At 27.3% G+C, this 23,718-nt stretch overlaps 3 protein-coding genes and 1 long non-coding RNA gene across 4 annotated transcripts in view; 2 read left to right on the top strand and 2 right to left on the bottom strand.

Moving 5' to 3' along the window:
- Nucleotides 1-4,556, bottom strand: part of LOC122713109 — a 55,755-nt gene extending 51,199 nt beyond the window's left edge. The window contains exon 1 of the long non-coding RNA XR_006346452.1: nt 3,034-4,556. This is a non-coding gene — a long non-coding RNA (uncharacterized LOC122713109). The remainder of the gene's footprint in view (nt 1-3,033) is intronic.
- A 2,993-nt stretch (nt 4,557-7,549) lies between these two features.
- LOC122713093 (DNA polymerase theta) lies at nt 7,550-16,039 on the top strand. The gene is made up of 21 exons (XM_043933236.1): nt 7,550-8,155; nt 8,274-8,504; nt 8,577-8,830; nt 8,918-9,050; nt 9,131-9,332; nt 9,413-9,608; nt 9,698-9,867; nt 9,959-10,226; nt 10,305-10,638; nt 10,730-10,871; nt 10,949-11,192; nt 11,277-11,418; nt 11,497-13,507; nt 13,577-13,785; nt 13,882-14,083; nt 14,166-14,347; nt 14,420-14,539; nt 14,619-14,954; nt 15,030-15,294; nt 15,382-15,605; nt 15,678-16,039. Exons 1-21 carry the CDS (start codon nt 7,556-7,558, stop codon nt 15,816-15,818), a joined length of 6,606 nt encoding a protein of 2,201 aa, XP_043789171.1. The 5' UTR covers nt 7,550-7,555; the 3' UTR covers nt 15,819-16,039.
- A 344-nt stretch (nt 16,040-16,383) lies between these two features.
- On the bottom strand, nt 16,384-18,896 carry LOC122713098 (cleavage and polyadenylation specificity factor 73). The gene has a single exon (XM_043933242.1). The coding sequence runs from the start codon at nt 18,515-18,517 to the stop codon at nt 16,457-16,459; it is 2,061 nt and encodes a 686-aa protein (XP_043789177.1). The 5' UTR covers nt 18,518-18,896; the 3' UTR covers nt 16,384-16,456.
- On the top strand, nt 18,866-23,266 carry LOC122713099 (venom acid phosphatase Acph-1-like). Its single transcript, XM_043933243.1, has 7 exons — nt 18,866-18,986; nt 21,430-21,482; nt 21,733-21,834; nt 21,932-22,197; nt 22,369-22,525; nt 22,606-22,935; nt 23,033-23,266. The coding sequence occupies exons 1-7, from the start codon at nt 18,917-18,919 to the stop codon at nt 23,228-23,230; spliced, it is 1,176 nt and encodes a 391-aa protein (XP_043789178.1). The 5' UTR covers nt 18,866-18,916; the 3' UTR covers nt 23,231-23,266.
- The last annotated feature ends 452 nt before the right edge of the window (nt 23,267-23,718 follow it).

Genomic DNA, 23,718 nt, shown 5'->3' with positions numbered 1-23,718 from the left:
GCTATAATGATGTATTTGCTACCAGTATTTTCCAGATTTCAACGTTCAACGTTTTCCGTGTCTCGAAACAAAGAACGTCTCTCTCTCTCTCTCTCTCTCTCGTTTCTTTTTTCGTTTTATTCCCGTTCCAACGTCCATTGTCTTCGAGGAAAAAAAAAAAAAAAACACACAAACAATGAATGAATTGCACCCGAACGATTCTCGCCATAAAAAAATTACACGCTTGCTCTATGTCTAACTCGACGATAGCTCGCCGGCCAGTAGCAATTCCTTACTTTTACATTTACAACGCGTTAGCATAAACCTACTAATAAGCGAGCTTCGAAGCACACTAACAAACTGAACGCGAATCTTTCACTTGGATTTCGTAGACAGGATATACACTATTCACGCGTGTGCATAACGCATTGGATAAAAATTTCCGCGTTTAAGAAAACGCGGTTGAGAAAAAAGAAAAATAAAGAAAATGAAAATAAATTATTGCACGTGCGTTACACGCGCGCACCATCCCTCCCCAACTTGAAATTAAAATCAAAGGTGAAATAATCGCGATTTAAAATATATATATATATATATATATATATATATACATACATACTTATACAATCGGTGATTATCATTGTCTCCCCCTTTGAATTAAAATTCCTTACCAGATCCAATAATATTCACTCGCATAATTGTACAATTGTAAAAAAAAAAAAAAAAAAAAAAAAAATTATACAATTTCAACGCAGCTGATCCTATCCAATCGTATCTCATATTCACCAGATAAGAAGAATATTATACGAGAATTAATCGACCTCCCCCTCGTTTACACACGCTGTGTGTAAACCTTGTGTGTAAAACAATGAAGTCATTATTCATCGTGTTACTTTACGTTTAGTTGTTACAATTGACTTTCACAAGGAAGAAACTGCCTCCTAACACAAGGAGGGCTCCAACGAAAAACATTGGCGCTTGCAAGTTCGTTGTAATACGATGCGAGTCGGCACCTAGGTTAAAAAAAAAAAAAAAAAAAAAGGATGAGAGAAAGAAAGGAGAGCGAAGAAGAGGTGGAGAAAAATTGGCAGGGGTTTATTTGGCGCGGGTTTAACGCGCGTAATTCATAAAGCTGGATAATTAGTTAACTAATTAATAGCGGGCGCACCAAGGAATAATGGACTCCTTCCCACGGAAAGATTGCGATCAAAAAAAAAAAAAATCTCCTTCGCGAGATGATCATGGTCGTTAAATCTGGAATCGGTTGTGCGTAAGTGAACCCGGTTCCGTGGAATGTTTTGTTTAGAGGGAAATTGAGGTGGGAATCGTGCGTGATTATGCATTGTACGCGTATTTAGCCCCGCGGCTCATTAACATTAATAAATGCCCGCGTGCAATGCAACGGGGATGTAACGATACACTTTCGTGCGCGTTCTTTCTTTCTCTCTTTTTTTTTTTTTTTTCGTTAAGGACGGCCTTTAAAGAAAGAGGAAGAGGGAGAGAGAGAGAGAGAGAGAGGGGGGGGGGGGAAAGAGAGAGCGACGAGAAAAGAGGGGAAACAGTTAACCAGAGCTCTTTACACATTGTTTTCCTCGATCGTTCGTTCGTTATCCCCTTCTGTTACGGCTTTGAGTACAATGCGCATACCGTGGCTTTCAATGCTTTACGTTCGATACTGTTAAGAGATTTTTTTTTATAAAAAAAAAAAAAAAGAAAAAAAAACGTAATTTATGTGCACCTTAATTGATACGAATTCGAAGTAATTGCACTCGTTATTACGTCGTACATGTTAGATCGGTTCTTCGCGATATATTTGTAGCGGTATTTTCTTTTTTTTTCTTTTCTTTTTTTCATTTGTCGATGATTTGTAAGCAATAATGTATTGTTTCGTTGGAACGCGATGGCAAACTTTTTTTTTCTTCGAGAAGTAAGAAGAAAATTGAGGTGAAACGTAAATTAAAAAACGCCACTGGCATGCTACTGTTAACGAGCAGAAGGTAATCAAGAAATTAAAATTTATTCGCAACTTGGTATTTATTAAAAGTTATTTATTGCATATATATTTTCGAATAATTTTTTGATAATTTCTCTCCAATATATATATATATATATATATACGATCCGTTGTAATTGAATCTTGAATTAAATTTTTAATCATAATTTTTCGATTGATATTCGACACATTGTAAAATACGACCGTTGCATGGTTATTTCTGTAATTATTTTATTTTCAACGTCTACCTATTAATTTTTTACTTTAACCGGCTATTAACACATCAAACGATCCCGACCCGTAGTTCCTTTCTTCATTTACATCTTAAATATCGTATTTTGCAACACTTTTCCTAATATTTTTCCACGGTGAAATCCTTTCCCGATTTTACCTATATAATTCTCTTCGACCCATTCGATATGGCTTAAATCAATCCCGATCGAATGTAACAAGATAAATTACGCATAGCCAAGGAACGAGAAATTTGCATAAAGCACTCGTTTCTTAAAACGCCATATTGCGTAGCATAAATACGTAAACGCGTGCATACGTAGTCTTGCAATCGCGTTATTTTTTTTTTTTTTTCTTTTTTTTCGTTCCTTTGCTCGTTATAAACGAAACGTTAAAAAAGTATGCCAAGGCAAGACAAGTAAACAACCGTAATATCAAACCAACGATATCTCTCTTCTCGATACAAATTTTTCTCCCTCCATGTTCTAAATCCGAACAGTTAAAAGTTCCAACGAAAAGGAAAGGAAAAAAAAAAGTAAACACACAACATTCTCGCGAACGTCGTAGGTCGTAGAGAGAAGACCTCAAACACGACGTACGACTAATGTCGCTACGAGAACGCTTTAACCATTAGCTTTATACTTTAAAATCTTCGAAATAATCTTTCGAGATAAATCAATCTATGCCCTTCAATCACGCGATACGTAGTGAAGAAAAAGAAAGAAAGGAAAGATTACTACCCAGACGAATCGCATAATAAAGAAGAAGGATGGTAGGATACGGAGGTATCGAAGAAATGATAGAGTGGAACGAGAAATTTCTTCGCTTACCAATTTCATGTGGAGCTCCCCTTTAATCCGATAAATTGCATTCAACAGGAGGCGTAACTGGGTCTCCCTGCAGATCGATGAAACGAGGATTCCTACGAAAATCGCGCTTCGCGTGTCGAGAAATCGTCGCCTCGCTCCTCTCCAGAACAAGAAACAAAAGGCACGGTTTTACGATTTTACGATCCACCTTGGTAATAGATGTCACACACGTGGTTGGTTTCGCAGTTTCACGATTTCACAAACACTTAGCGCTGATCTCGCTTTCACTGGAAGATTCTTTTCGCGGAACTCGTATATTTATCGAGTCGAACTTAATAAACATCGCACTTATAAATCACGTATAAAACGAATCGACACGTGGTGATCCCCCTTCTTATCGTGGTTCGAACGTTCCGAGGGGAGGAAAGGGAAGCAAAGAAAAAAAAAAAAAAAAAAAAGAAAAGAAAAGAAAAGAAAAACGAAAGAAGAAAACGTCGTCACCCAACACGCGTTGATCTCGTTCGTTCTATTTCTCCGTTACGTAACACCAGAAATTCTCGCCGCGGACCAAGTTCCTTTCCTCAATGATACACGTGAACTTACACGATCCCTGCGCACTTCGTTCTTACATTGTACAATGGAGGGGAAAAAAATTCTCGCTCGAGCGGTTCACCTAATTTCTCCATGCCGGCGAGTGTCGATATTCGACCTTCGATGGACGACGGGTGCAACAGCCTTCCTCGATGACGTCCACCGGCTATGTCGCATTTGCACGTGGTGACGATAAAACGAGAAAACGGGCGTAGCGAATCGCGCCACCGTACGTTTCTAATCGACGATCGAATGTTCTCTCTCCTCGCGCGGGGAGGGGAGAAGGAGGGAGGGGGGGGGGGGGCACGAGTGAGGAGAGAACGCTGCGAACACGTGGCCGATCGTATTTACGCGGCGCGACCGACGAGAGCGGCAACAACGACTTTAGTACTCGAACGTCGGAAGCAGACTAAACGATACAGGGAGCAGAATCGATTCCCAATCCATCGCCGCCGCGGAAACACGCAGTGCCGCGATCCCAATCCAACGAATCCACGAGTACGGGATGAAAATCGGCTCGGCACGATCCTCCTTCGTTGCTGCGTGTCTCTCTGCCCTGCATCGAATTCGATATCGAACCGGTGTGGAACGTGAATACATTTCCTCCACGGTGCATCCCGTGCCTCTTTTTCTCTTCTTCCGTGTGCACCGCCAACCCAACCACCCCGTGATACGTACCTATCGTACGTGACTATCGGGACAAGGGGGTGGGGGGAAGAGGGAGAGAGGGAGGGAGAGCCTTGAGATAATTACGTATTACGCATTCGAAGGAGCAAGAAGCGAGCTAGGGGAGGCGAGCCGACCGCTAAGCGTTCGATTGACCGATCCGGAAAAATTCCTGGATCGGGCTGTGCGATCCGCTGCATCGAGGTGGAGGACCACCTGTATGGGTATGATGCACGCGAAACGGAGTGGGATAGAAGAGGGGGAGGGGGGGAGAGAAAGAGGGAGAAAGAGGGAGAGAGAAAGAGAGAGAAAGAGAAAGAGAAAGGGAAGGAAAGGAAAGAGGAGGAAGGGAAAGAGAGGGAGAGAGAGAGGACAGGGCGAAACGCGTGCGGATATTAGAGATCGGTCGAAGGACCACGAAGGAATTAGGTCGAAACGGGGCGTGAGAAATCACGTAATAGATCCGCGCACGACTATCGATACCAGGTGACGTGTGATTAGAATAAGGTCTTATCAGCGTGAGCGTGCACGAGGTACTGAACCACGGCACGAGGTATCCACTGCCGGCCCCTCTTTGCCGTGCAAGAAGAGTGGAGGGACAGACAGGTGCTCCAGCTTCTGTCTGTCTGCCTGTCTACCCGCCTGTCCGCCCGCCTGACGCGTTTGCTCCAACCCGTTTAGGCTTTGTTCACACTCCCCGAGTATTACCGCGATATCGAACACGCGTTTCAACGATCTGTTTGAATATTGAATCGGTGTTCGAATCAGTGTTCGGCCGAGATACGATTCTCCAAAGATTCGAAGATAATTATTTAACTCGAGTTGAGAACTTGTCCGAATCGTGGTTAAAAGTCCAAAGTTCGTAGTTCCGAGTTGTCCTCGTTTCAATTTTCCATGTATGGATGGATGGATGGATTAAATGTTAAGGTCGAGAGAATTTGGACAGGGGAAATGTCGATGAGTTCGAAATGATGAGAAAGGGAGAACGAGTTTATCGAGATCGTTATTTAAGCTCTGTTCATACGTTTGAGAAATTTTTTTTTAGATTTTCAACACGTATGATGTTAAGATACACGTTTCAAGGATATTTTTTCAAAGATACATTGAATCGTTGAACACCGAAGCGATCTGTCGGTCGATTCGTCTGATTTTAATTAATTTAAATTTGATTTGATTCGATTAATTGTTTTAAAGGAATACTTGAAACTTATAGGAAATGGCACTAACATTCTCGAAACATTTCATTTCGATTCGATGAAATCAATAGTTTATTTATCAATACTGTCGATAGATTGTATCTTATCATTCAGATATTTCACTTTGTATCGTCTAATTAATAAAAACTTATTATCTAAATTCTTTGTTTTAATTTGTCAATCAATTCTTTGATAAATTAAATCGGAACAATATAGAAACTGAACAAAATAGAAAATTATTATATCTTTTAGTGTCACAATTTTTCTCATGTTAAATATTTGATTGAACACTTATTTTATTATTATTAAATGGCAGATGCATCAAGGAATTTGAAAAATTTCAATAGTGAATTTAATATAATTTAATATAAATGTGTTGAGATAACCGATTGAAATTTAAACACTATTTTTAATAAAACATGTCAATAAAAACCGATTAAATATTTGATACTTCCTGATAGAAAGTTACTTCTAACACGAACAAAGTCTTATTTTCATATTTCATGTGAACTGTGAAATTAATGCTGACAGATAAAGCTTTATTTTATATATAATAGATGTTGTTTTAATATTTCTATCACATCTATCTATCTATATGTATCTTTAATATATATATTATATACACTTCATTTTAAAAATTGAAAAAATTATTGAATTATTTAAAAAATTTCAAATCTATTAGATACAAATAAATCTATAAAACATAGTCTGAGGAAAATATTTAAATAAATTTAAATTTGTTGCCAATGTTTTTTTTAAATTATAATTGAATATAAAATAAAATAATACATGTTATACGAATCTCGATATAAAATATTTGCAATAAATTAAAATAATAATTTTTATTTTAATTTTTATTTATTTTTATTATATTTGAATAAAAATTACAATTTTTTAAATTTTATTTATAAACTTTTTATTTATTCTCGTTAATTGTAAATAGTGATTTCCTGCATATATAATTTTAAATGTAACGTTACATAATTTTAAATACTAAGACAATTATCATATGCATTTTCATTATCTAATGTATTTTATGAAATTCGTTCAGAAATTTCTCGCTAGAGGGCATATTCCATCAAGTTCAACAATTTTCTAATATTTCTAATGCAATGTTAAAAAATATATATATATTTTTGAAATATATGTACATAATTACTAAACAAAATGTTAATAAATATTATAAATATTTATAAATATTTTATAGTTTTTAAATTTATAAAAAACTAAAATTTTCATCTTATAAAAACATTTATTTTACTTCCAATTATAAAAAATTAGTTGTATATACAATTCATATAATTATATAATTAAAGTTTAAATATATATATGATATAATAATTTTTTTTTATTTTAAGTTGAAATGTATATATAAATTTCTCTTATTTCTAGGGAAAATTAAGGCAATATTCCATGATTCAAATTATTTATAATTTAAATAAATAAAATAAATGGATTTAATATGAATAATTAAAAATATTCTTTATAAGATGTATTATATATGAATTAAATATTAATAAATTAATAATAAAACTTAAATTTTTTAAAAAAATATTTATTGTGATGTCGCTACGCGCAATCGTACGTTAATCATGTATTTTAAATGTCGTTTAAGATGTGATTTTTATCAAATTTTATAATAAAATCGATATTATGTTGTGAAAGAAAAATTTGGATTATTTTCCTACTATTTTTTATTCAATAAATCAATTATTTTTTATTAAATATTTGGTTTAATTTAAGAAATGAAGCATTTGCTATATTTACACTACAAGTGATAATTTTGTACATAAATAAAAATTTATATTTATATAATTATTTATTAAATAATGAATTGAATAAAACAAAAACTATAATATATAATTGCTTTATTTGTAAATGTAATATTAATAACGTTGATTAATTATATTATATTAAAACAAGATAAAATAATATATATAAGATATAAAATAATATATTAAATTTTGAAAATTATGAATGAAAATTGTATAAAAATTATAAAAAAAATTCCACTTATAAAGATTGAAATTGTATGAACTTTGTTATAGAATTTTTTAAATACATTATTCAAGTAATATAAAAATAACAAAATGCAATCTTTCAATAAAATACCATCTTTTGGGGATGATACTTTATCTGCCTGTATTCAAGTTGAAAATAAAAATATGAATATTATTGATAATCATAATAATGTAGATAAATATTTTAAACATAATATATATTTTTCTATGGTTGCAAATGATGTTGATAAAGTTACTCAATTAAAAGAAGGATTATGTAATTTTACTAATAAAAAACCTAATTTAAATCCAAGTAATTCAAAATGTAAAGAAACAAATAAATCCAAAACAAAAAGAATTATGTCATTTAAAAAGAATGATAATTTATTTAAAATTGACAAAGAAAATGTTAATATGAATGATAATTATACAAGAGACAATATTTCTTCAAATACAAATACATTATCAAATAATAAATCTGAATTGTTAACTTTACATATAAATAATTTAAACAAAAATAATGTTGCATATATGACAACAAATGATATGACTAATGTAAATTTATCTAACAGCAATAGTTCTATAAATAATACGGAAAAAACATCAGAAATTAATCCTTCCATCTCTATTATTCCTACTCAAGATCGATGCAAATTATCTTCTTGGGGATTACCATTAAATATTCTTCAGGTAAAATAAACAATTAAACAATTTATGATCTTATTTATAATAAATTTATATAAATGTCAAAATTAACTATTTTCTTTTGATTTAAATTACTTATTACATCAATAATTATTTATTACAGAAATATGAAGCAAGAGGAGTAACTACTATGTTTGCTTGGCAAGTAGAATGTTTATCAAATCAGAAAGTCATTGAAAAAAATTGTAATCTTGTATATTCTGCACCAACATCAGCTGGAAAGACATTAATAGCTGAAATTCTCATGATAAAAACAGTGTTAGAAAGACAAAAAAAAGTAATTTTTATCTTGCCATTTGTCTCTGTTGTTAGGGAAAAAATGTATTATTTTCAAGTAAGATTTAATTATATAAGTATATAATATAAAGATATAATATATAGTAATTTTGCAACTATAATTTTTTAGGATTTATTATCTGATAGTGGTGTTCGAGTAGAAGGATTTATGGGTGGTATTGCACCTTCAGGAGGATTTGCAACAACTCATATTGCAATAGCAACTATTGAAAAAGCAAACTCATTAATAAATCATTTAATGGAAGAAAATGAATTAATTAATTTAGGTGCTGTAATTGTAGATGAATTACATCTTGTTGGTGATCCAAATCGTGGATATCTTCTTGAATTACTTTTAACTAAATTGAGATATATGACTTCTAGGTAACAAAATTTATTTTCACTTGATATAAAAAAATATAATAGGTTGTTAAATAAATTAAAAATAAATTCAAAAAAATTTTCCTTCAGGAATGAAAATATTAATATACAATTAATTGGTATGTCTGCTACACTTCCAAATTTATCTCTTTTAGCTAAATGGTTGGATGCAGAGTTGTATAAGACAGAATTCAGACCAATACCTTTAAATGAACAATGCAAAGTATTTTATAATTTATATTTTAAAGATGTAATATATATATTTGTAATTTAAAACTAATACAAGTTTTCATATGTTTTCAGATAGGCAGAAATATATATGATAATAAATTATGTCTTATAAGAAGCTTAACACCAATGCCAGAATTAACTATGGATTCTGATGATATTCTTCATCTATGTATTGAAACAATATCTGATGGACATAGTGTATTAATTTTTTGTTCTACAAAAAATTGGTGTGAAAAACTAGCTGAACAAATTGCTATTGCATTTTGTAAATTGGGTTTGTTTAATGATTTATATTTTCTGATTTTTGAATTTTCTTTATATTTATATGTATATATTAAATAAGTTTTTTTTTAGGTAGAGAAAATACACAATTAGGTAAAATTTTAAGAGATCAATTAGATTCTGAATTAATTTCTGAAACATTGGAACAATTAAAACGTAGTCCTACTGGTTTAGATAATGTATTAAAAAATACAGTATCATTTGGAATAGCTTTTCATCATGCTGGTCTTACTATGGATGAACGTGATATTATAGAAGGATCTTTCAGGTTTACCTTATATTTTTTATGGATATATATATTTGTTATATATATATTAAATTAAAAAAACTTCAATTATAAATATTAATTTATTTTAGATCCGGATCTCTAAGAGTGCTTATCGCTACATCAACTTTAAGTAGTGGAGTAAATTTACCTGCTAGAAGAGTGATTATCAGATCTCCAAAGTTTGCTGGCAAACTATTAGATAGTCTTACCTATCGTCAAATGATAGGACGAGCAGGTAGAATGGGAAAAGATACAGCAGGTAAGAAGAAAAGAAAATACTGGAATTAAGTAAACTAATTCTCAAATAAAAAGTTAATGAAAAGAAATATGAAAACAAATTATTTTCATAGGTGAAAGTATACTTATTTGTAAACCAAATGAACAAAAATCAGCTGAAGCATTAATATCAGCTTCTTTAGAACCAATTGAATCTTGCCTTGAAGATTCAGCTCCTTTAATTCGAGCACTTTTAGAAGCTGTAGCTAGTGAAGTTGTGTATACTCCATCAGATCTTGAATTGTATGTTAATTGTACATTAGTAAGTTTGAGCAATGAATATGACTCAAAAGATCTTTGGAACAAAGCGATTAAATTTTTAGTAGACAATGAATTTTTACTGTAAGCATTACAAAAATTTTACATTGATATTTTTGATACTTTTGATATTTTGTTTTTTATATAATGTACATTATGTAGTTTACAAAAAACTGAAGAAGGACATAATAGATGGGTAGCTACAGCTTTTGGAAAAGCTTGCTTAGCAGCTTCTATTGCACCTAGAGAGGGTTTATTTTTACTTGAAGAACTTCAAAAAGCAAGACGATGTTTTGTCTTGGATACAGAATTGCATGTAATATATCTTGTAACACCACTTACTTCTGGAAACCAAATTGGATCTATTGATTGGATGACATTTTTGGAATTGTGGAAAATGTTGTCAGAAAGTGAACGTAGAGTCGGACAACTTGTTGGTGTAGAGGAACGATTTTTAACATCAGCTGTTAGGGGTATCGTGCGACAGGGGAAATTGGTGAATTGATTTTATATTTAAGTATTGAATATTGATTCTCGTAATTAAAAATTTAATAACTATATTAATTAACATAAATTCCTATTTTTAGCTTAGTATACATAAAAGATTTTATACAGCATTAGCTTTACACGATTTAGTTCGTGAAATCCCGCTTAATTCAGTTTGTAAAAAATACGGCTGTTGCCGTGGCGTTCTTCAAACTTTACAACAATCTGCTTCTACATTTGCTGGTAATATTTTTTTATTTCTTACGAAAAAACATTTTATTTTATTTGATAATATTTTTGTATATTAAAATCTTATTTAGGAATGATTACACAATTTTGTAAGCAATTGGGTTGGGACTGTATGGAATTATTAGTTTCGCAATTTCAAACACGATTGCAGTTTGGTGTTTGTAGAGAATTATTAGATTTATTAAGACTTCCAATGTTAAATGGACTACGTGCTAGAAGTCTTTATAAGCATGGAATAACATCTGTAGCAGATTTAGCTATTGCTAATGAACTGGATGTTGAACGAGCACTTTATAAAGCACTTCCTTTTGAAAGGTGCATAATTAAAATATTTCATTGATGTGCAATAACAAAATAAATTTTAATAAGAACATGTACAATGTTAAAATTATATTTTAGTGAGAAAGAACATGATGGTGAACATGAATCAGAAGCAATAAAACGAAATAAAATGAGAACAGTGTTTGTTACTGGAAAAGATGGTTTAACACCTCATGAAGCTGCAATCATGTTGGTTCATGAAGCTAGAATATTGGTACAGGTAGATAATAGTTATAATGTTAAAATTAAATTTCTTTGAATGATTTTAAAATTGAACAATTTTTTATTTTAATTATAGAATGAATTGAGATTGCAAGATATGTCATGGAAGCAAAATGAACGATCTATTGTTACAAACGAATCTAATACTGAAGTGAACTTATGCACACAACAAGATATGCTAAAAGATATTGATGTACAAATAAATATTGAAACTATGCCGAATAATCCTCAAAACAAAACTAATTCAAATGAAAAAATTCAAGATGAATATGAAAAAAATATATCTTTAATTAATCAAACTGTGAACAAGAATGTGAATTCTATTAATAATATTAAAAAAATTACATTAAATCATAAATACAATAAAAATGAAAAATCCAAAATAGATATGAGTGTTATAGAAAATATTGAAAATTCTAAATATATCTTAGAAAATAATACAGAACAAAAAAGAAAATGTGATGATGTAAAAGTTATTGATCAATTATCGCAAATAGATATTCCAGAATTTTTTGAATCTCCAATTGAAAAATTATCGACTGATTTTTTAAAAAATAGTTCTAAAGTAATTCTCGGTTGTTTAGAGAGAAAAAATAGTGAATCATTAATTGCTTTCAATAGTAAAAAAAGAAATCATACAAAAAGTTCTTCTATTAAATACTCAATTAATGATGATCAGAATAATCAAAATATAAATACTATATCAATCAAGAAAATAAGAATTTCGGATGAAAAAAATGATAAATTAGTTTGTAAAAATGGAGCAACATGTTTATCTATTGAGAATGATATAAAAACAGAGATTTCGAGAAGTCCTAGTTTATTTGATGATAGTTTAAATCTCGATACACAAATTTGCAATGCTCTTGAACAAAATATCATTGATTCTCTACATTTCTCAGAGTTTGAAGATACTAAATTATCTGAACAGAAAATAATAGAGAATAAAGCCATTACTTATAATGTTAACAATGAAATAGATATAGAAAATGATATAAAAAATAAAAATATAAATCAAAATTCTTTAAATTCTTTAAATTCTATAAATTCACAAATAAAACATAATATGATTTCATGGAAAGATGATTCTTGGAATGAATCAAAAAAAATAATAGAGAAATTACATGAAATCAAAGATAAAAATAACGAAGATGTATTAATTAAATGTAGTATTAGAAATGTAAAAAATACAAATATACAAAATATTATAGGATCTACTGGAATAAATGATTTGACGCCTGAGATGAAAAAGAAATCTGATTTGAAATTTGAGAAAACCATGAATATACCTGATCTAAAAAAAATATCGCAAAAATCCAAATTCAAGAATGAATCAATTGCAAGATCACCTTTAGCAAATATTGTTTTTAATAAAAATCACGCATCATCATCAAATAAATCAGATTCTGATGATATTATTGTTGCTTCTCAAAATACAAATTCACCTGCTACAAATAACAAAATACGTACTAAATTAGATTCTGAAAGAAAACGAAAAATATATACTCAAAAAATTTCCGATCAGATATCTGATGATAAAAACAATGCAATTACTGTGTCAAATAAAACTGAAATTAGAGAATGTAAAATCAAACCGAAATTAAAAGAAATTCATGCAAAAAATATTTTATCTAGTAAAAATTGTAGTATTGATAGCATAATTTCGAATTCAGATGAAGACACATCTATAAAATCATCAAAAATTTTAAAAAAACCTAAAATTAATTTAAAAAGAACTCAAAATAATTCTAAGATGTGTATACAAGCGAATGAACTTGTAGATATCTCAAATGAAATGATTAATTGGAATACATTGAATATTATAAAAATTGGAAGTGATAGAGGCACATTTAATTTATTTAAACGTGAAGTAATGCAAAAACGATATATTGCTTTGGCATTAAATTGTGAATTATATAATGATGAAACTAACAATATAGGTGCCAAAATCATTGGTTCTTCTAATGAAAGTAAAAAAAAATCTAAAAAAGTGGAAAATTATACATATGGAGATAAAAAACTATATGGTGCAGCTATTGCTTGGGAAAGCAATATTGCATATTATATTTCTTTCTCCAATGAACAAGGTATTTAATATTACATTAATATTAATTTTTTGTTATTTTTTGCTAATTTAAAAAAAAATAAATTTTCAGATTTAAAAATCTCAGGCAAAGAGCAAATGAAGTTATTTAAAGAATTGCTTGCTAATACAGTTTTATATGTAAAATGTTTTGCAACTAAAGAAACATTTAAAACTTTATATGAATGTTGTGGTATTATTGCAAGTTGTAAATTTTTAGATCCAAAAGTAGCAAATTGGTTGTATGATGGTAACATTTATGAAAAAACTTTTAATGACATGGTATATATATATATATATTTTTATTATTATTTAAATTACTTATTATATTACAAATATATTATAATTAACTATATATTTAAATTATTGCATAAATAGGTAAAAGAATATTTTCCACAAGGATGCTTCATAATTAAAAAAATGGGTACATGTTATGATACAGGACCTGGATTATGCATCAAAAGTGCAATACCAGGAGAACTTAGAGCATGTGCAGAAGCTGTACTTACATGGCACATAACTGATAAACTTGTAGATAAATTAGAACAATTAAGTCCAACATTATTATATACATTTAAAGGTAATAAATATTACGAATACACATATAATATTCATTTATTATTTTTTCTTATATTTTGAAAGAAATTTAAATATATTTTTAGATATCGAAATGAAAATCATTATTTTATTAGCATATATGGAATTAACTGGCTTAGGTGTATGTTTAAAATCATTACAAGATTTATCTTCTGTTATTCGCGAAGAAATGATATCATTAGAAGAACGAGCGTATGCATTATGTGGAAAAAAATTTAATTTTTCTTCATCTAAAGAAGTTGGAGAGGTTTATAAATATAATAATGAAATTAATTATCAATAAAATTGAAAACTTAATCATTAAATTTCTATCATTTAGATTTTAGGTTTATACAAAGGAAAGAAAATTAGTGTTAATAAAGCAGTGCTAGGACAATCTGATCATCCAATATCTAATCTTGTTATGTCATGGCGTAAATTAAATGTAACTAAATCTAAAGTATGTATAAAGTAAAAAAGAAATTTTTTTTTTTAACTTATATCTCTTAAATGATTTTTCCATTTGATAAAATTTTTAGATCATTTATCCTTTACTAAATCTGGCTCAACATAGTTCTCGTATTCATGGTAATTGTGTTACATCCACATTAACGGGTAGAATATCGATGTATGAACCAAACTTACAAAATGTACCAAGAGATTTTAATTCTGAAGACAATAGTTTTACAATAAGTGTTCGAATGGCATTTATACCAGCAATAGGCAATATTATGTTGTCAGCGGATTATTGTCAACTTGAATTAAGAATATTAGCTCACTTTTCAAAAGATACAACATTATGCAATATTATGCGAAAACCAGGTGATATTTTTAAGAATATTGCAGCAAAATGGAATCACGTATCCGAAAATGAGGTATATAAATTAGAAAGTGGTATATTCATTATATAATTGTAATACATTTCATAATTAATATTAATCAATTAATAGGTTGATGATAAAATGCGACAACATACAAAGCAATTATGCTATGGAATGATTTATGGTATGGGAGTAAAAACACTTGCTGAAAATTTGTCGGTAGATGAAGTTAAAGCCAAAGAATTTTTGGAATCTTTTATGAATGCATATCCAGGTATATCTAAATGGTTGAATAATGTATTAGAAGAAGCACGTATAAATGGTTACATTACAACTATTTTGGAAAGACGTAGAATGTTTCCTGGATTAACTAGTATAAATCCAATGGAAAAATGTAATTTTTTATTAATATAATTTCGTTTCTAAAACAAAATTTTTAATTAATTATGAATAAACCATTATGATTATTGTTATTTTATAGCACAAACGGAACGTCAAGCAGTGAATACTAAAGTTCAAGGTTCTGCAGCTGATATTGTTAAAAAAGCAATGGTTGATATTGAAAAAAGAATGCGATTTGAATTCTCAACTTCTCCACCTATTATGCCTATCAATTCTACTCGCAAATTAAGAAGTAATAGTAGAGAAACACAACACAAAGGTGGCTATTTAGTATTACAGCTTCATGATGAACTTTTATATGAAGTAAGTATTTAATTTAAAGAATTAGATTTTCGTAAAAGTAATAAAAAATTCTTTTTCATTTTTTTACTTTAGGCAAATATATACGATTTACGACAAGTTGCAACAATAGTAAAAGAATCAATGGAGCAAGTATGTCAACTTACAGTACCATTACCTGTAAAATTAAAAGTTGGACCAACATGGGGAAATCTTTCCGAATATATTATTTCTTGATTTATTAAGTATTTCTATATAAAAAACATTTACATGCTTAATTTTTCTTTTATATTTGCATTTTTTATGCGTGAATTTAATCAATCACATTTTAAATTTTTATTATATAAGATGATTTTTAATCTGTATGATATGCTTTGGTACATATTAATAGAATGAATTGTACATATTTATATTATTTTTTTATCATATTTTTATAACATGATGAATTATATATTTAAATGATATTTATTTATATTTAATGATTGTATATCTGAAAAGATCAAGTAGAAATTATCTTACATACAAGACTTAAATATGAAAAAATGCTTATAATAATAAAATATTTATGATATACTTTTACTGAATATACTTTTTCAAACAATTTTTACTATTTTGATAATATAAAAAATATTAATTTGTATAGTATAAAGTTTAAGGATATTATATAAAAAAATATCTAAATAGTAATTTAATTTTTATATTTTTACTTATTAATATTATTATTATTATAAAAATGAACAAATATTTGTATTATACAATACCATTGAATTGTACAATAAATAAAAGTCTTTGTTTTTCAATATTTTCTAATAATATACTTATTAATAATTTTATAAGTATCATATTCAATATGTAATTTATTAAAGAAATATTTTTTAAATTGTATCACAGGGAGGTGCAAGTGATTGATGCAATTTTGTTACTGCTGTTTGTACTATTTGTTGAAAAGTTTCATCTTCTTTACTAGTTACTTCTAAATTTAATAAATCTATATGTGCTTTTTTCCCATCAACTGTTACATATAATTTTTCTCCTTTGAAAATTTTAGGAACAGAATCTTCACCAAACATTTCTTGTAGCATCTCTATCAAACATTCTTTAAAATGCATTCGATCCATTTTTGTAGGTGCAGGTAATACTTTGAGTGGTTGTTCCATCATTTCAGCTTGTAATATTGCAGTCAAAACGGAATCTGCATACATATCATTTACAGGTGTTGCAACCCATTCCATTGTAACAATTTTTCCATCAATTGTAACATCAATATTCTTAAAAACACGTAATTTTTTATCATCTACAACTTCTAAATTTCCAGCAATTTGGGTTAACAAATGTTTTAATACTAGTAATGATGCTGAAAAATATACACTTTGTCTTTGAATAACTTGACTCATACTCATATCTGTATATTTTGATAAATCACAAGGTGCAAGCATATGATAATTGAAATTTCTTTTAACAAGAACTCCAGATAATGTTTGTCCTGGTTTAGGTGTTTCCATTGCTAATGTGCCCATTACTTTGGCAGTTTTTTCTCCTCTGAAATATAATTCTACAGCAACAGTATTTCTAGGATTATGTATCTCCATTGTTGTATTTGGATCATCTTCATATTCTCTTTGTAATGCTGCTTTTAATCTACCCATTTCATTTTGTTCTCCATGTACAAGCACAACATGCGGTGGTTTTAAACTACGTATAAATTCTGAAGTTTGTTGATAATCTGTATGTGCTGAAAATGATATATAGTCAACAGACATTTTTAATGGTAACTTTTGTCCAGACATAGTTGTAATTTCTTCGGGTTCTGACAAAATAGTTTTTGCTAATGTTCCTTCCACACAATAACCAGCAATTATAACTCCATTCTTTGCATCTGTACACCAAGATTCAAATAATTCTCTTGATAGTCCACTTTGCATCATACCAGGAGAAGCCATTACTACACATGGTCCAATATCTTCAAAATGATCAATTCCTTTTAAATTTGAAATATGTTTGAATACAAAAGGATTATTGATAGCTATTTGCCTTCTAATTTTATCATTCATTGCATTTACATAAGTTTGATAAACAGCCATACACTTTTTTGCTAAAGAAGAGGCGTAATATATAGGAATTTCATGAAGTTCAGGATGTTGACTCCAATATTCATCCAAAATAAGAAGAAGTTCTTGTGCTCTACCTAATGCAAATACTGGTATCAAACATCTTCCACCTCTATTAACAATTTCATGAACTAAATTTGTAAATCTTCCTTCACGATCTTCTCTTTTTTCATGTATATGTGTACCATAAGTAGATTCGGTAATTAAAACATCTGGATGAATATTTGGAATTTCAGCTGCCATTAAATGCCTATCTTCTTGTCGACTAAAATCTCCAGTATATAAAATTTTAACACCTGCTATTTCTATCATAAACATAGCAGCACCTAATACATGACCAGCATTATAGGCCCAAAATTTTATTCCAAATACATCTTTTTCTTCATGAAAATTAATAGTTTCTATTTTATCCATACTAGTTTCTAAATCAGATTCAGTGTATAACATTTGTTCTGTTGCAATGTTGCTTACTTTAATATAATCAGACAAGAGCCAACGATAAATAGCTTTAGTAGCATGAGTCATAAAACATCGTCCTTTAAAACTAGTTTTTTGTAGAAACCATGGTAAAGCTCCACAATGATCCAAATGAAAATGTGAAATTAATAATAAATCAATTTCATCTGCTTCTACTAAGTCCACAAATGGTAATGCATCCATACCAGATAAACCAGGATGAATACCACAATCTAACATAATTTTTTTGCCTTTGAATTCTAACATGATACACGATCTTCCTACTTCTTGACCAGCTCCAAGTGGTCTAATTGATAATAAATCACTTTCTTCAGCTGGCACTTGTGTTTCTGGTTTTCTTTTAGCAGACATATTTTATCAATTTATAATTATCTTATATACACAATAACACAAGAAAAATATTTTCACAATCTCATGTTTCTTATTTATAAATTACATTCCTATATGCAAATTAATACAATTGTGTTATATAAAACGATACACATTTTTTCTTGACTTTATAAATATTATATATAAAAACATATTTTATCGTCGCATTACGAAGAAAAAATGAATCTTCAATGATTGTGTCCGACTAGTATATAATACGATATAGGTTAGAAAATTGTAATACTGAATTGGCGGTCGAAAATTATGAAAGAAATTTTCAATGAAATTAGTTGAATTAATTTTCTTTTTCGTCAATCGCGTTTCATAAAAAAGAAGTCAACTTAATATTTATATTAGTTCGTGATCTCTAAATCGTAATTTATGTCGTTGAATACGTATAAAGCAAATCAATGGACACTTTTAATCGCTGCAATATGCTATACGAAGAAGCGTAAGTACAAAATTTAATATAAACATATTTTTATGCAAATTTGCATATTTTTAACAAAAATATTTGTTTATGACAAACATAAACTTATATGTTTTTAAAAACTAAGAAATAAAATTGTATTCTTTATTTTAAAAATATATGAATTTTATTTAAGATATATTAGATAAAATTATTTATAAATTTTAATAGAAAAATAATAAAAAATTATTTAATAATAGTGTAATATAAAAATATTTATATACAAATTAAATGTATATAATATATAATGAAATTTTTGTTTAAAATATTTAAAATATTTTTGATTATGAAAAATATTATCTTACAATATTATTTTTACAAATTATAGAATTATTGTTACAAATTATATAATTGTATTGAAGTAGAATCTTATATAAATATGGAATATCTTTATACTTTAAAGTTCAGAAATTTAGTTTCCATTTTTTACATTTCATATAATTATGTATATATGAAAATATATATTTAAATTTTGCAAAAAAAATTTTGAATAGAAATTTTAATTTTAAAAATAGTATATTTATTTAAAATAAGTTTAAGATTAATTTAAAAAAAAAATCTTAAGTAATTTAAATTGTAAAATTGAAAGAAATTGAAAAAAGTGAGATATATATATAGATATAAAAAATTCTTAATCGCCAACTTCAAGTTTTCATTTTTGTAGTAGAATTGCATTGCATTTGCATTATATTTGATAGTTTATAATGAAAAAAATATTTTTTTATACTATATGCACACTTATTTTAATTACAAAAATTATTTAAACACTTTATTTTTTTATTCAAGGAAAATTACACGCACTATTCAAATTTCAACTAATATTACACTCTAGATGCTACTGATAGATGGCAGCTCTATGACAATTTTTCAATTGAATTCTAATAAAGTGCGCGAAAATAAATATTAGAATATTTTACATTATGTCTATTATATTATATTATGTCTATATCTATTACATATCTATATTACATATCTATACGTAGTAATTTATTTTTAATTCCATAAATATATATTATAAAAAATATAGAATTATAAAAATTTATTATAATTAAGAAAGGATTGTTAATATATTAACAATAAATATTTATATTATTTTACAATAATATCTAATTATCATTTTTAAAAAATAAAATACGATAAAATTTAAATAAGAAATAAGAAAATAAGAAAAAATTATTTGATATATCATTAATATTCTTAATTATAAAAAAAAAATCAATGTTAAATATTACATAGATATATATTTTAATATATGATACTTATGAGATTTTAATTTCATTATTTTTAATAGTAAATAATAATGTACGTATATGTATATATTTTTAGACACATCGTTTAAAAATCGATACATTACAAAAAAATGTAAATGTATTTTCAATATATTTCAATATAATAATATAAAATAAATAATAATTTTCATTATGATATTTATTTTTATAAAAGCATTATAATCAGAAATAATTCTGATAAACAAAACTACATTTCATAATTTTATTATTTACATTTATATTTTTTTGTTTTTATAAATAGATAATAATGCGAAATAGAAATTATCATTTTTAAAAACAAATTTATATACAATAATTTCATCAATTTATTTAAAAATTTTCGTGATTAATAATAATATAATAATAATTATTATATATAATAATAATAATAATATTTTATTATATAATGATAGGTTAAATAAATAAAAATTTATCTATGTCAAATTTCGAAATTTGTTTATACAACATTTATCTATATTATATATATTACTTTTTTAATAAATTATTTCAATAGCAAAAACAAAATCTATTATTTTATAAATTCTTTTATCACTAAATATATATTTACATTTTAAATTTAACTGTTATGAATATAATATAATATGTACACATCTTTTATGAAATATTCTTTTTCAATTTAAAAATATTTATAATTTGATTTTTTGATTGATGTTTTATCAATTAAATAAATTTCGTTTGTCAATTACATACAAAATATTAATATAGAAGTTAATATTTATATTTGTAAAATCTTTTTAGAGGCACAATTTTAGAGGTTAGAACAAATATAGAAAATGAATTGATACGTAAAAATAAATAAATAATCATACCGTTATAATGTCGCGTTGTCTTTATTTAATGCAAACTTAAATTACTTATATCTTAAGTCTTAATCAATTTTTATATATTTTTGTCTGACTTGATTTCTAAAATCAAAAAATGTTCTATGAATGCAACAATACTACTTTATATGTATGAAAAAACTGAAATGATAAGTTATAAAAATACATATATCCAATCTTATGTTGTTCGAATTATCTCATATAAAGAATCTAACGATTTAAGAATAATTATTCTAGAAAACATATATTTTAAATATCGTTTTTTTTTTAATATATCTTGTATAAAATTATTTCTTATAATAATTCTCTTTCTAGGAAATTTCTTTCAAATGACAAGAAAGGAATTCAATGTAGATTTGGTACAGTGTGTGAGTATTATTTTTTATCTAAATTCAATATATTTATCAATATATTTATTTATTTATATATATTTTTCAAATGATATTTTAGAATTTATCTTTATCTTTTATTTTGTATTTAATTTATTATAATAATAAATTAAATTATTATTATTAAAAAATGTAGAGTATGAATAATAATAATTTAATAATAAAATATCAACAATATAAAAATAAAATATATTCCATATCAAAATTCGATTATTCACAATTTTATCAGATATTCAGACATGGAGAACGAACACCACGTAGAACTGAATTACCGCCAAATTTTACTAATTATGCAATGTACGAACCATGGGGACTTGCTCAATTAACAAACGTAATATAACAATATAAATTAAACAACATAAATTATTGCAATATAACTATGCTATCAAAAAGAAAAACATAGATGAATCACTATAATTTGTTTTCAGGAAGGGAAAATGACAGAATTTCGAATTGGAAGCATGTTGAGAGAACGTTATAACACATTCTTAGGAAATCATTATTATCCTTCTGATGTATATGCCTATAGTACGGATCACGATCGAACGAAAACGTCTCTTCAATTAGTATTAGCTGGTCTTTTTCGTCCGAATCCGTTTCAAATGTGGAATCAAAATTTGCCATGGCTGCCAATACCAACATACTGTATGCCATCCAGAGTTGATCATTTATTAAAACCTGATTCTTCTCCATTGTAAGTGTTCAATACAAGATATATAAAATAATAGAATAAAATCGTTTTTTTTTAAAATAGAGAAGATGAAATATATATATATATATATAATATATGCATATAAAAATATGCAAGAAATTGACTTATATATATATATATATATATATACATATATATGCAATTGATTTACAGATATTTAAAACTTTTGAACGAAGTGAGAAAAGAACAAAAATTTATTGAAAAATTAAAGCCCTATGGATACTTATTCAAATACATTAGTGAAAATACTGGTGCTAACATGAAAACATCACATGAATTGTATGAAACGTACAACCAACTTGTAGCACAGGTATAAAAAACTCAACATTTATATACCAAATAAAATATATATTAAATAATTATAGTTATCGTATCGAAATAATATCGTAGAAAGCTTCGAAACTTCCTTTACCAGAATGGTATAGCGAGGAAATTTTTATAAAACTTCAAGATATTGTGAAAATTGAATACGAAATTCGTTCGTATACGCTTCTTCAAAAACGATTGAACGGTGGCACGATTATCAAAAGATTTATTGAAAATATTATTATAAACGCAGCGCGCCGAAATCCAAGAAAAATCTATTTATATAGTGGGCACGAAGTAAATATCGCTGCTCTTGTCAAAGCATTAAATTTATCCGAACCTCAGTTACCACCGTATGGATGTGCAATGATATTTGAAAAATTAAGGAATAAGGATGGTAAACATTACGTCAGGGTAATTTTTTTTAATAACCTATCAATGAAAAAAAAAAATCACTTCGTTTATAACACAATAATATTTATTAATAGAAAAACAATAATATACTTTTTAGTTCTTATACTGGGATACACAAAAATTAGTAACTTGTAATCTTCCGGGACAAGATGATGTTTGTCCATTTGAAAAATATTTATATATGATAAAAGATCTGATTCCTACCGAAGATGAAGCCTATCACAAATGGGATTATTTAACGAAACAAGAATTACGAAGGTTATTTGATGAGATATATTTTGATATTAAATATTAAGTTAAGAATATTAATTTTATTATAATATAATTAAAACATAAATTTTTACAATATTTGATTTATAATTAATAATTAATAATAATGATTAATAGTTTGTAACTGTAATTGATTTGTAATTGATTTATTGAATCAGAAGATAATAGTTATTAACATTAATTTTGTGTTATTCAGAATTTTTTTAAAATTTTACTTTTATTTTTCTATTCTATAATATTATAAGTATTTATGTAATGATCAGTTTTTATATTAAAAATTAAGACAGATTATGATTTGGAAGGAGAAATGACGAAAGATATGTTTTTTAATTTATATTTCTGTTTATTATTTTATTATTAATTTATTATTTTATTATTAATTTATATTTATGTTTTAATTTATATTTCGTGTTTGGCTCGTAGTGTGTTACGCACCACGAATAAATATAGACAGGGAAAGGAAACTGTGAGAAAGGTGAAGATAAAATAAGAATTGATCACGAGCACCATCTC

This window comes from Apis laboriosa, unplaced genomic scaffold (assembly GCF_014066325.1).
Source record: "Apis laboriosa isolate Shangri-la unplaced genomic scaffold, ASM1406632v1 scaffold22_cov146, whole genome shotgun sequence".
Taxonomy (NCBI): domain Eukaryota; kingdom Metazoa; phylum Arthropoda; class Insecta; order Hymenoptera; family Apidae; genus Apis; species Apis laboriosa.
Note: the sequence above shows the minus strand (reverse complement) of the source record. Positions and strands in the feature narration are given on the sequence as shown.

Coding starts and splice junctions, on each gene's coding strand:
- LOC122713093 (XM_043933236.1), top strand. CDS start 7,556: ATGCAATCTTTCAATAAAATACCATCTTTTGGGGATGATACTTTATCT. Junction 8,831..8,917: donor TTGAGATATATGACTTCTAG/GTAACAAAATTT, acceptor ATTTTCCTTCAG/GAATGAAAATATTAATATAC. Junction 14,540..14,618: donor TAAATGTAACTAAATCTAAA/GTATGTATAAAG, acceptor TAAAATTTTTAG/ATCATTTATCCTTTACTAAA.
- LOC122713098 (XM_043933242.1), bottom strand. CDS start 18,517: ATGTCTGCTAAAAGAAAACCAGAAACACAAGTGCCAGCTGAAGAAAGT.
- LOC122713099 (XM_043933243.1), top strand. CDS start 18,917: ATGTCGTTGAATACGTATAAAGCAAATCAATGGACACTTTTAATCGCT. Junction 18,987..21,429: donor AATATGCTATACGAAGAAGC/GTAAGTACAAAA, acceptor TTCTCTTTCTAG/GAAATTTCTTTCAAATGACA. Junction 21,835..21,931: donor GACTTGCTCAATTAACAAAC/GTAATATAACAA, acceptor ATTTGTTTTCAG/GAAGGGAAAATGACAGAATT.